We start from the raw sequence: 13581 nt of genomic DNA on the forward strand, positions 1-13581 counted from the left end.
TGTTTTTTTTCCACATGTAACTATACATTCCCTTATTTTTCCTCGACTCTTCCAGCTTAGAGTCACTCAGCAGTGCTTGTCAGAGCTCCCTGCACAAACAGTCGGTTTTGAGACCAACATTTACTTTGACAGTCTGTTATGTTACTAACACTGAAGCGCATTCAGTTTTTTATCCATTTTTACAGACTTACAGTTATGATTGTATTCGGAGGTACACTCAAAACATTCAAGACTTAAGACCTGGCAAAATGACCTGGCTATGCCATTGGTCGACAAAGGAAATACCTTTTAACTCGTGCACGCAGTATGATGGTCACAGAAATTCATGGCTCCATTAGAGTCCTGCCAGTACCCTCAACGTGCGTGAATATGCGAGGGCCCGATCAATGCTGCTTGCAGCTTTTAATATAAAATTATATTCACACTAAAGTTTTGTATGTAACAATTCAACATTCAAATAACTAATCTCATATGAGAATATCAATAATATTACATTATAGCATGCACTTTTCTTAACAGAATCAAAGTGTTACAAGAGCAAATAAAAAAGAATTGGTGAAAAGAAAAAATACATATATACACATATACATAAAACATAACAATATTATGTATTAATTCAGCATTAAACCAATCACCATGTAGACAAACGCGACATTATACAAACACATTCCTAATTAGCACTTAGCATCTGAAAAACAACAAAAAAAATCGCTTGAGTGCTGTGTAGGCAAGGCCATGGGCCGACTGTAAATGGGCTTAAAAGGTGAAAATGAAGGTCTGCATCAGTAGGGAGCTCCGTCATCTGTATGCATGCACCTCACTGCAATGTTAGAGAAATATCAACTGCAGTGTAAATGCAGTGATTTATAATCGAAAAAAAGGCCCACTTTGATTTTTGATTGCCTGTTAATATAATAGGGGTCTAAATATGTTAAAAGGGGGAAACAGACAAACTCCACTTTTAAAATGCCATGTGAACCAAGAAAATGGCCATAACGGACCATCAAGGAAGCACCTATTCAATAAAAACTTTCCTTAAAGTGACACTGTTGTGGAATATTTCTTATGACTAGTCGGGAGAAGAAAGTGAAGGTTTTCTATCAATATAAAGTAAACAGAGTTTTGATGAACGATCAAGGTTTGTAAAGTCAATTTATTTGCTTGCAAGCAAAGAGAACAGTCTCACAGGCACATTGCAGTGATCTGTAAGAGTGGTCTACCTAACAGTCACAATGCATGGACATTTATGCTCAGACAGCTTCCTGTTATCTGCTTAGCTAACAAGAATACACAAAGAACACAATAAAAGGCAGGTCATCCTTCAAGCCTTAGTATACTTCATTTAAGACAGTCAGGAAGATGCTTTATCTCCTGTTTGCAAATCCCTTTGTTCACAGTTTGCCTTACAATAAACCGTTTAAAACTCACAGCAGATGCTTCCTTTGAAGCCACTGTGACATTGTTAAAATGACCATTGCAGAGACAGAATAGACATTCTTTACCCTCACACATCATATATGCATGCAAAGGTTTACACCTTTACAACTTCAGATAATGCGTCACAAAGGAAGTCAAAAGTATTTCAAACAGAGGATCTCTGTTAGTCAAGGCCTCTCTGTGTCTCTGTCTTATGAAGAAGAAAGAAACAGTGCACAATGATAACAGATACGAAGAAGAAAGAAACAGTGCACAATGATAACAGATAACAAGACACCTGGATACTAAACTAATTAAAGTCATCTACTGAAACTACAGTTTGGTGTCTGCTCTTTTAGGACTTACATTCTTTAAACCTTCACATGAGACTATGACATATTTTCCCATTACAACACACCACTCCGTTAACAATACGACCACCTGCCACCCACACAGTGAATCAACCTGCTCTGATTCAAAGCTTCAAGGAGCACTGCTTTAATGATGATTGAGGCCATTTAATCGTACTAATGCAGGCCATTAGTATTTGTTCCTTCAGAGTAATTTGGAACAGAGCGAATACAAAGCTGAAGCCTGACAGAAAAAGCCCAGAAGCTCCTGGAACGTCTGCTGTTAAGACCGAAATCCTGAAAAGATTGACATTTAATGAAGATGATGGTGACAGGTTGGAAGAGGTTGCTATAAAGTTACACAGCTATTAGCTGTCATCTTCACAGGCTTGAACAGACAGAGATTGTACTCTTCTTACAAGCTTTTGATTTCACCCATCTTAACATATATAACATGTGTTTACCACAATGCAGAGAGATTCACTGTCTGTCTAATAAGGGCAATTAAGATACATGATCAAGTGTTGTCTGGTGTTTTTTTATTTGTTCTTCTTAAATGTATTTCACCGTTACACAAAAAAAGGATACTGTAAAAAAAAACTAAAAAAAAACATGGAAATGCATTTTAATTTTTTGGGATTACATTTTTTCATTAAAATAAGATTTTCTCATTTTTATAAGAAGTTATCACATTTTTTATGAGAAAAGACTCACAAGGCCATGACTGTTTTCAGATGTACAGCTTTAGCCTTTTATGCTGGAATGCTTTAGCTGAACAAGAGACAAGTGTATGCAGACTGATATACCTACAACAGAGTCCTCTGAGGTTTTAGAGTAAAAGCAAAATCAAATGAATTAGAAATAGTGATCCACTGAACATCATTTTGTGATTGAACCAGAGCCTTTCCAAACAAGGCTGATTGAAATGATGAGATCCCTGCAGATACGCAGTAGCAGCACTGGGTCATATTTTGTGGTCTGTGTAACTAAAAATTGATTTTTATTTGAAGTTATTGCTAGGTTTGTGTTTGGACAGTTTTGGTCCCGTTCCACCCATCTGCTTTCCTGTTCAGTAGATATAGGGGAAGATCCTGTAGGGCACACGTCGACAGTAAGTGTCCCAAGCTAGTCCGTATTTGGCCCTACACAGTCTCTCATCACGGGCCTCTCGGTGAATCAGCAAGACAGCGAAATATACGACGTAGAAGTAAGGCAGGAGATGTGAGAATCCTGCAGAAAAAGACACAAATGTATAGACTATAAGCAGGAGGAAACACGACATAATGACAAAGAAAACTATAACATATGAATCACACATGAAATTATCATCATAGCAGAGAAACTATTACTATTGACCTCATTGTGAATGATGTAAATGACATCAAACAAACTGTAACCAAGTGTACACCCTCCTCTGCATTTGGCTGTACATTATCTTTTCAATCTGCATGATGCAAGAGCCCTGCATTGAATACCAGTTTGATTAAACGCTTCAGTTGTTGATTCACCTCAATGGTAATTTTTTGTATGCTTAGAATGTTTTTCAGTCAGGGTCTGGATGTTCCTCTTTGTCAGAGCCTCTTTGCTTTCACACGTCTCGAATATTGCGTGCATAATTTAGCCATTTCTGACTTTTGCAACGGAAATTAAGGCAGATTCTACAGTACATCTCAATTACAAAGGCAGCTCCACCAGTGAGTCACATAAAGTTTTGAATAATGAGCAGAATGTGTCAGCTGGAACAAAAGTCTGACAGACACCATTTTAGGGAGTGCGTTTTCAAGAGAACATAAGGCAGCTTACAGAGGAACAAAGAGAACACATTGTTGCTGCCTTTATTGCTTCTGCATCAGTCACAAACGTGGTATAATTATCTAATAAGGACAGGAAGGAAATACAATGCTTTTCTGGTAGCCACCAAAATGTCTTCATAGCACAGAGTATCTGAAACTGAAAGATTGGCAGCTTTTGTAACTTTGTTCGCCTTGCTGTGGTCACGTACTTCCTGATTTAAAGTGGCTATAAAATCAATATTTTCATAGTAACAATGGATCACATTATTACTTGTATATGGAGGGGGACAAACTCAAAGATCATTATGACGTGACAGTTCTCCTCAGCTCTACTGAGCTTTTAAGCGTCCTTCAGTTCATTGTTTTCATTTTCCAGCCTGCAGCTTCATTGTTTTGCTTCAATCTCACTGCTCTGATAATGTTTTCAGCCGCATAATGCATCTGTTTTCAGTGAAAACCTCTAGAAATCCACGGCATACTATTTGCTGAACACCAAACAACAGACAGAGACAGTAAGCGTAAGCTAAGCGTGGAGCATTTAGTATCTGGTTATTGATTAAGACATTCAGCCCTAAAAAAAATGAAATAACTTGTACTGAACAAAGACACACACTTAACATTTGAACTCAACATGTAGATTAATCAACACGTCTGACAATCGCTTCACCAATCTTTTCTGGATTGTATTGTAAGGTGTTTCTGTTATTTTGTCCACCTTCTGTACAGATCGTATGATCCACACAGAGGTGCATGTACAATCTGAGAAAAAAAACAGTTTTTTGATTGTGTCATTAAAACACCAACTCATCGATTTTTGTTTCTACTGATAAATATCGCTGGATACGATTACCACTCTCACATTGAATCTCCTATCTATGACCTCATCCACATTTTCTAAAGATGACGTTCGGTGATTGTGTTACATCAGAGTGGCCTGCGTGCAATACGTCTTACCACATGGCAGGGACCACGCCAGGGCCATGAGGAGGTCACCGAGGTAATTGGGATGACGGACGAGCCCCCACCAGCCAGACACCAGCAGACGTTTGCCTGTTGCTGCGGCGATGGTCTCCAGTCCTGCAAGAGGAGAACGTAGATATTTCTGAGTGCAAGAAGTGCAAGTCACTGAAGAGATCAACACCCACTTCACTCTGTTATACACAGCATGGGTTGGGACACATAATTAGAAATAATATGTGAAAGACTACAAGTGGGAGTGTTTGTCTTGATTTAGAGAACACGAGAAATGACTGACTTGCAACACTTGGATGTGTCGGGTCTCGTCTGAACTGGTTCTTCTGTGAGTTGGACTTTCTGAAAACATAATATCCAATACCTGATGACAAAGAGACAAATGTTAACGTGGCCATCTTTAACCATGACACATGACATATCACAGCCTGATGAACATGATTACCATTCAGTGCTATTATAGTCGCTGCGCCGAGTGAACTTAGGGTTTGTGGGTGCACAACCAGGAAGGACGCCTGCAGGCCGTATGTGAAGGGAACCCAGGCCAGGTCCCCAAAGACCAACATGAAGCCAAAACCATCATGCACAATGTCCATGGTTGTCAGAACAGCCTCCTGGTTTAACACAAAAGAGCAGGGGATCAAATAATAATAGTTACAAAGATCTCTCTGAAGTCATCTTTTGGTGTGCCCCTTATTAAAGGTCTGCAAGGACTGAAGTGGTAATTCATGTATGACATAAGGATCTACAGTACTTAGTCTAATCTTTATGGCTGACTTTGTTGACCCCTCACCTCATTCCACAGAGCATCTGCCACATACAGCAGCTGGAAACTGTTGACCAGTATCATGGCGAGTGAGGGGGAACCGCGAAGCTCCACCTCCTTCATCAACATGCCAAGGTTTATGACCACCTGAGAGAGCAACAGGTGAAGTGAATACTGATTAACATCACCAGTTAGGCAACATTTTTCAGCTGCACTCGCCAAGTATTGGATGACAAATTCATTATGTGATTAATTGGATCAGAACAACAAAATGTTGGAATTATCACTCGACGCACTGCTCGTCACGATTAGCTCACAAATAATATCAGTTGAGTTGGATCCTCTCTACTTCACTGTATTGTGAAATATAGTTTCACATTTCCTTTGACCAAAGACAAGTTGTTTTCTCTCGCTGCATTTAATGACTTATCTTTCCGTATCGGTGCTACTGGAAGGGTCTTATATCACACAAGCGTGGATAATAAATGTAAATGTAATGTGACTTAACATTTAATACTCTATTTATAAAGAGGCATGTCACTCTTAATGGGCTCTACAAGAATATGAACTTGATTTATTTAACAAAAAAATGTAAAATGTAATTTGTTTAGCAATTGTAAGCTGTTCAAAGTTAAAAGTACATAGTTTAAACATTCAACAGGAAACAAACATCTCCCACACACTGTCTGTAGCCAGTTGGTGGAAGCTTTTTCTGTCCTCTCCTACGCACTTGGCTTTAGAACATTCACATGTGCAAAAGGTTTTACTGTTTATACTGTGAATACAGAGAAAGAAAACGTAAATAAAGGACTCATTACCTCGGCAATTACCAGTGTGACTCGCTCCTTCTACAGTCTCTACTACTGTCTCTGTGTTGTATTACTGGGACTAGTGAAGATAAAGAGAACCTTGCTGTAATCTTAAGAATCGTTTTTGAAATTCTCACTGGAATTTCTATATTTCGTCCCATGATTATGACTCAAAATAATGAAGCTTGCCCTCCAACAAATGTGTCACCGTGTCAGGTCATCAGGGAGAAAAGTTTCTGATTCCGACTGCTAATTATTGTGGAAGATCAGGAGAGAGCAACATCGCCACCTGTTGGTCTTGTTGGGCTCTCTATCAGAGATCACCATCAGCATTTGAAAATATTCATACTAACAAATAAAGGGAAATATTACAACAAAAGTGTTAAGCTTTAAACAGTTGGTCAGAAAGGTCAGATTTGTGTTTTAGTAAACATTTAATTATGTCACATTTGCTTTAATCTTTGTACTTTTAAGGTCTTCTGGTTTTTAATTTGAATTATATTGTTTTAACTCCATTACTTTCTCTTCCTATGAGAAAATGAGAGCAAGGGCTCATTATAATTTCTCAAATTTAATAATTCTATGAAGCGAAATTTAATATTAAACAGTTCTTCAGACTTGGTTAGGGGCAGCTTCCCAATTATTTACCTCAAAATAGCACAAGTATATATAGCAATTTCTATACCACAACCTTTGTAACAGAAATGTTCAGTGTCTGGATTTTTTTTTAAATGGGTATTTTTGAGAGTGGACTTATTTTCCTCCCCTGCAGGTTAACTCACCCAGCCAATCAGACCCGGTCTGAGCTCACAGAAATATTTAAGGTCAAAGTTTCCAATCCGGGGGTTTAGCTCCCGTCCGATGAAGAAGTCATACAGGGGATTTCCTAGACAAGGCAGAGGGATGGATGCTACAATTAATCCACAGGAGAACTGGACACATCAAGTAATTATGTGCTTTTAGTCTTTTCATTAATCTACTAGAAGTCAATCAATTAGCAAGTAGCTGAAACCTGTTTGCAGGGTGGATGTGTGAGAAAAACTCTCCGATGACACCATACTTGGCTTATTACCCAGAGATCAAGACACATCACTTTGCCTTTCTAAAATTGAACAGGTTGTGCACTGGTGTAATGCTCACCACCTTATTGAGAATGTGAAGAAAACTCAGGAGATGATTCATTTACATATAAATATCTTGGTGTCCACACTGACACACTGTATTTATCATCTGGTGTGATTAAACCTGTCTTTACGATTTGAAACTACCGTCAGTTCTTACCTTTTATTATTGTAAAGAACTGCTGCCTCACACTCAACTTGTGAATTTAAGCATGTTTATGCGTATGATTTATGTTATGTGCTTGTAAGTGCATGCAGGACAATTAGAGTATATCTTCAGTCAAAAGCTCTTTAGGTCTATTAGCTTGATAAATCTGCTGTCACATTAATGTGCATTTTTCATCCCAGTATCATATCACAGTAAAGGCACAGCTGTAATCAACAACATTAATCGATGGCTGCATTCCATTTAGATGCAAGGGTTCAATGGTCCAGGTAAATGTTCGATCCAGTGCATCAGTAACTAGGTGATGTGAAGTGTTCTACCTGCCTGTCTCTGCTTTTTTTCAGTTACTTTCAGCAATTTTCTACAATTGACCTGAACTTGTTGCTTTAGGCTGTTTGTAAGCACACAGAGGAACAGTAATGGTGGACTGAGAGCATCTGTGGTTGGTTCTACAGGTCAACTGAAGCTCCTGTGTTTTCCATTTTATTTCATCTTACAAAAACAAGACGAGTGTACAGCCATGCTAGCAGCTCCGTGAGGCTGTACTTACGTACAGTGGCGCTTTGAGCTAAATGCTAACGTCGTCATTATATTAATATGCTCACAATGACAAGGCAAAAATGCTGATGTTTAACCATCATTTGTTTAGGGCGTTATCATGCTGACTTATTTAGCTAATTATCACTAAATACTGTGTACACTGGAGGGAGTTAAGGACGCCATTAGTTCTGCAGGGATTTTTGCAGATACAAATCAACATAGCACATTGTTGCCATTCATCGATTTAGCCAATGACTTGTTTTTTTTTTTCTCCCACCAACATTCTGTTAAAATCATACATTCACGTGCCTATTTAACATGTAAACTTAATTAATTTCATGTGAACTGAATCACCATGAGGTTATAGCGTGGCACTGGAACCAACATGTTGTTGCTCTTTTTGTCTTTTCAAAAACTGGGATGAACATAACCAACAGTGAGCAGAAGCTGAATCGCAATACTGGCGGGTCTCAGTTTTCTGCCTTCGGATGCAGCAGAGCACACAGCGTAGCTGGTGTAGCAGGGTCAGCTTACTCAAAAGTGTTCACTTGATGCCTGCAGGCTCCTGAAGAGCTTGCACACTATATATCACCAGTAACCATTTTAAAATAGTGTTTTAAGGTGGACGCTTCCGTCAGCGATGAACCTCCACTCTCACCTGTGTTGCCTCCCAAAGCGAGAGCATGAGACGGAACCCAAAAGGAGCGGATGTAGAGGTAGACGGAGAACAGGAATGACACCGCTATTGCACACACTGCTAGAGGCAACAGCAGCTCAAACAGATACCCCAGAGGAGCCCCGAGCCCCAGTAACAACATCAGCAACACGCTGCTGACGCACAGGCCATAAAAACCTGAGGGAGAGAAACAAACAAAGCTGTAGCCAGGGGGAAAGAGATAAACAGACCGACACAGGCTGGTTCAATAAAAAAAAAGTTAGAAGAGATGGAACTTTAGATTGCGTAACTTAAGTAAACTTTAGCTCAACGTCAAGAGGTTAAAATAATACATAAAGAAACAAGACTTTTGGATCCTCCTTGAAATGAAATGCCACAGCAGGTGAATTGTACTAGAGCAAAGCATAACAAACACTTGCCCTCAAAACTCAACCATAACTGTGAAATATTAACAGCTATCTTAATATAAATGTATAGTACTATAGTATGATAGACAATAATGTTCAACAGCATAATTATCCTCCATTACTCACGGTACAAAGCCAGTTGTTGCTCAACGACATTGCAGAAAATCACACTATATGACTAATAACAACTGAGCCTTTAGCGCATATTACATCCTAAAAATAAATAATCCTAAAAACAAAACATATGATGTGTTTTTTTTAATGATCAGTAATATAGATACCATTTATGGGATACTTGAGGCGCGCTCCATCCCTCAGCACTAATCCTTCAGACACCTGCCGGTAAATACACTCATTTTGAATTTGAACACATATTCTGTGTATTCATTCATTATTGGAACAGCGTCACAGGCTCAGTCAGAGCACAAGATTGTTCTCTATAGGGATCAATAAAGTCTTAGAACACAATATTTGGCTTGAAAGTCAACTAATCACATTATTGCAATTCATGTAGCCGATATATTGTGCATATAATATACCGTCATGCTAAGGTTGGGTGACATGGCTGAAATGAATCACAATATTAGTTTGACTATTCATCCCCTATCAGTATATGTCATAGTATGGAATATATATATACGCAAGTGTCCCACTTTTAAGCATTACACATAAAAACCTCTTCAAGTGTGTAAAGACAAAAACTTTAAAGTGGGCCTATGTAACCATTGAAGGAAGAATCAACATATCCCTCCACGAAACAAATGAAAAGTTAAAATCATAAACAAATAAATGGACCATTGGTCAATGAATGTTGCTCAGCTACAGTCTCTCTGGATCTAGTATTACCTATGGGGGCTAATGTTAGCAAAATTGAAATCGATGTTGTCTTTATGATAATCTCTTTTTTTTCCAGCTTGTGCTCCTCACACTATATTTTAACATGGCACAGATAACCATGAATATGTCTTTAAAGTAATAGTTTTACATTTTGCTGCTTTGATGCTTATTCGCTTTCTTGCAGAGTCATGATGATCTATATCAGTCGCACATGCTCGGTAAATATGAGGCCCAGTGATTGCCCTATATGATCATATTCACAATTTCACTGAAGGTTGAGACAATAATTATTATTTCATTTATTATTATTATTAATTATCACCTAACCCTACATCCTTCCTTTATAAATCAATGTTTATCATTGAGTATAAATAGATTTACTTTAACACAAAACAGGAGCTTCTATCGTTGGTTGTTTCATCAAAGCCACCAGATGCCCTAAAACATTTCTTTGAGCATCTTATTGTTGTGTTCATCCCCACAGCCGGTTTCAATGTAAGTTTAACCTCGAGCCAGGCCGATGAACGAGTCATACCTTTCCTAAAGGCATCACGTAGAGGAGGGCATGCAGAGCGATCCAGCCCAGCAGAAGTACGAGGGCCAGAGGATCCCATAGCTGGTCAGTGGAGGGAAGGGGAGGGGGCCACTGGAGCACACTGGCATCAGGGGATCGACTCACACCGACCAGGAAGAGCACCGTCAACGGGAGAAAGACGGGTATGCATAAAGCACCTGAGAGAGATTACAGATAAAAGTGAGATGACAACCTGACTGACATCACTGAGCTGAACTAGTCAGACGCAATGCAGCGACATCACTGGGCAAACTCAATAATGGAGCAGAGTGAGACTATGTAATGTACCAGATTTATATAGCAAATGTGTAATAATCAATCATGTTGAATAACTGCATAGTAGCAAAACAATTAGTTCAGCTGTCCAACATGACGCGTGGTTCACTTCCTTATTGTCACATCTGTAGTCTGCAGCGAGCTCAACTAACACGTTCAAAGCTTGATTTTACTTTAAAAACAAGTGGAGAGCAAATTGGATGTGATGCTCAATATAAGAAACGCAGCGGGAGAAGCACCACTAATGTGCTAACACACACACACACACACACACACACACACACACACACACACACACAAAGAAGATGTGATGTATTTGTTCTCTCCTTTCATGTCATGTCTACAATGACTAATCTGACTTTGGTGGTTGTGTTGATTCTTAATTAGAGCTGTATTGAACAGTCGGAGTTCATGTTGTGATCTTTACTGCAGGGAGTTTTGTATTTCTATTGTGGCAGAATTTTTATGATTTTATCAAACAACAAATATCATGACAGGGTATATATATCAAACAGAGTAAATTACTATCAATGCTCTTTTGTATGCCGGCTGTATGCCTTACTGACGTTCACTTCTAACTTTCTAAAATCTGCTTTTGTTCACTAAGAAATACGTGCAGCATTTAACATGTTTCACTCGAGGTTCACCATCGATGCAAAATAGTTTGTACAGAAAAGCAGCTTTTATCTGTGAGCAACACAGTGTCATGAAAAATTGTAATTCAGCATTCACGAGAGAAGGAGTGTGAACAAGTGACACACCAGCGACCGGAGTACATGAATACAATGAAAGAACTATTTTAGGCTTAGCTGCAGCAATTGTAACGATATGAGTGGAGTTCGTGGTTATGTAGGGGGCGAGATGTCTTAAATAAAACGATGGTGGATGTGTTGTGATGGTGCCTGGAAGAGAAGGTCGGGTCTGCTGTGACTCACCCAGGGTTCCTCCGAATTCCCTCTCTGTGTCATGTGAGGATCTGTGTTTGAGCGCTTGACTGTTTGGCCTCATTATTGGTCTCCTGTGAAAATAATTAAGTAGCTCAGTCCAGATAAAGACATTCGGGGGACAAGTAAATGGTAATTAGATGGCAATGACAATTAGTACAAATGACAAGAGTAACAGAGACTTCTGATGAAGGTGAACTTTGACTTGCAACAAAAGCTAAACATCCTTGTTGCAGTATTTACTGAAGTTCTGTACATGTATGTAACTATGTACTACTTAACTCCACTACATGTATTAACAGATACATATCAGTGACTATGCTAGGATGTACATGAAGTTGCCAAACTGTACAAGAAAGTTTTATCAGGACAGTGTGACAGATGTCAACTAGCCAACTGGTTATAAATTAGTTCAAAGCAGCATCACTCAACCTGCTACATTAAAATGCCACCTACCTTATAACGCGTCAATAATGATAGTAATAATAATAGTAAGACTAATATATAGTAAATGTAACACTATGAAAGGAGCATTTCTGCCACTTTCAGGGGCTTGTACCTTTGATACGTTAAGTGCATTTGCTGGTTATACTTAAACACTTCAATTTGAATAGAGGACTTAAACTTGAGTACTTTTACACAAGTGCATTTGTACTTTAAGTTTTATAACTACTGGTCAGAGTGAGACAATTACTCTCTTAGACTTTTCACACAGAGGACATCTGTGGATGCCTAGAAGAGTAATAATAAATAAATAATAAATAAATAAGGACAAGACAATCAACGATGACGTCAGAAAAAAGTATATAAAAACACTTAACTTAAATTAAGCAACTTTTCAAATTCTGTTACATAATTTAGATTAGCTGTTATTTTGTATTCTAGTGTTGTAATATTGCACCTGGAGTCGTAAACCACCGAGACAAAGTTCAGCTCGTTTCTTGTGTGTCCACTCAGCTACACTTCTATTATGAAACATGACACGAGGCCGTTTTTACCTCAGTTGCTGTCCCACTACCTGCGGATGCTAGAATGATCTGAGCGCGAGAGAAACAATGGCTTTGCAGTAAAATAGAGCGTAATACAAAGAATAAATAGCCGTGTGTCTTGTAACACATCGAATACAGTGTCTTACCGGTGTAATGCATGGAGGTGTAGATGGGACTGAGAAGATATTCCAATCAATGCGCCCTATCCAGCAGCCTGCAGATGGAAACGCCCCCGAAACACGTTGGAGATCACGAAACGGCCTCTAAGCCAATCAGATCCTTCCGCGGCCATCAGAAGAGGGTGGGTAGGAGTGGGTTAGACCAATCAAATGAGCGCCTCAGGTGGCGACAGTGCATCCTTGAGAGAGGAATGGCTCAGGCGTTGTGAAATCTTTGTTTTTTACATTGTATAAGAATAGTGAGTTATTTGTATGGCAGGAAAACACATTCCTTACTTACTTATTGTATTAGTTTGTTTCTGTACTTTTGCTCTGGTTTATGCTCTTAGACGCTTGTGTAAACAAGGAGATGCACTTATGACTTCTGGTGACTAGTAGTTCTCTTGAATACCTATGTTGAATACACTTATTGTAAGTCGCTTTGGATAAAGGTGTCTGCTAAATGACTGTAATGTGATGTAATGTAATGTAATGGACTGGTTAATATTATTCTAAAGACCTAACAGGGTGGACAACTTTGAACAAAGTCAGCTATAGCTCTTCTAACCTTCTACACAAACAGATTTTTATAACTAATAATTCAAAAATGTAATTACAATAGGATTCCTACTATATAACAGTCGTGGCACCGTGTGGCTGGTATATAGTAGGAATTATATTGTAATTCAGTTTCGTCAATGTTCCACAGAAGCGGTTTTCAGTACTTAACCAGGTGTTGATATGACTAGGCAGATTTTTCAATGCAACAGCATTCACCACCGTGCAA

The 13581-nt window shown here is 38.8% G+C and overlaps 1 protein-coding gene across 2 annotated transcripts; it reads right to left on the reverse strand.

Moving 5' to 3' along the window:
- Window positions 1–2366: 2366 nt before the first annotated feature.
- tm7sf2 (transmembrane 7 superfamily member 2) lies at window positions 2367–12856 on the reverse strand. 2 transcript variants are annotated; one of them, XM_031857574.1, is made up of 11 exons: window positions 12646–12856; window positions 11639–11721; window positions 10389–10585; window positions 9298–9352; window positions 8592–8786; window positions 6889–6992; window positions 5325–5444; window positions 4977–5145; window positions 4815–4895; window positions 4514–4636; window positions 2367–2996 (listed from the first exon to the last, which is right to left on the reverse strand). In XM_031857574.1, the coding sequence occupies exons 2-11, from the start codon at window positions 11709–11711 to the stop codon at window positions 2836–2838; spliced, it is 1278 nt and encodes a 425-aa protein (XP_031713434.1). In that variant the 5' UTR covers window positions 11712–11721; window positions 12646–12856; the 3' UTR covers window positions 2367–2835. The 2 variants fall into 2 exon arrangements, with proteins under 2 accessions (XP_031713434.1, XP_031713433.1); XM_031857573.1 differs by having other exon boundaries at window positions 12783–12855.
- Between the last annotated feature and the right edge of the window lie 725 nt (window positions 12857–13581).

Source organism: Anarrhichthys ocellatus, unplaced genomic scaffold, assembly GCF_004355925.1.
Source record: "Anarrhichthys ocellatus isolate YVR2014 unplaced genomic scaffold, GSC_Weel_1.0 scaffold18, whole genome shotgun sequence".
Taxonomy (NCBI): Eukaryota; Metazoa; Chordata; class Actinopteri; order Perciformes; family Anarhichadidae; genus Anarrhichthys; species Anarrhichthys ocellatus.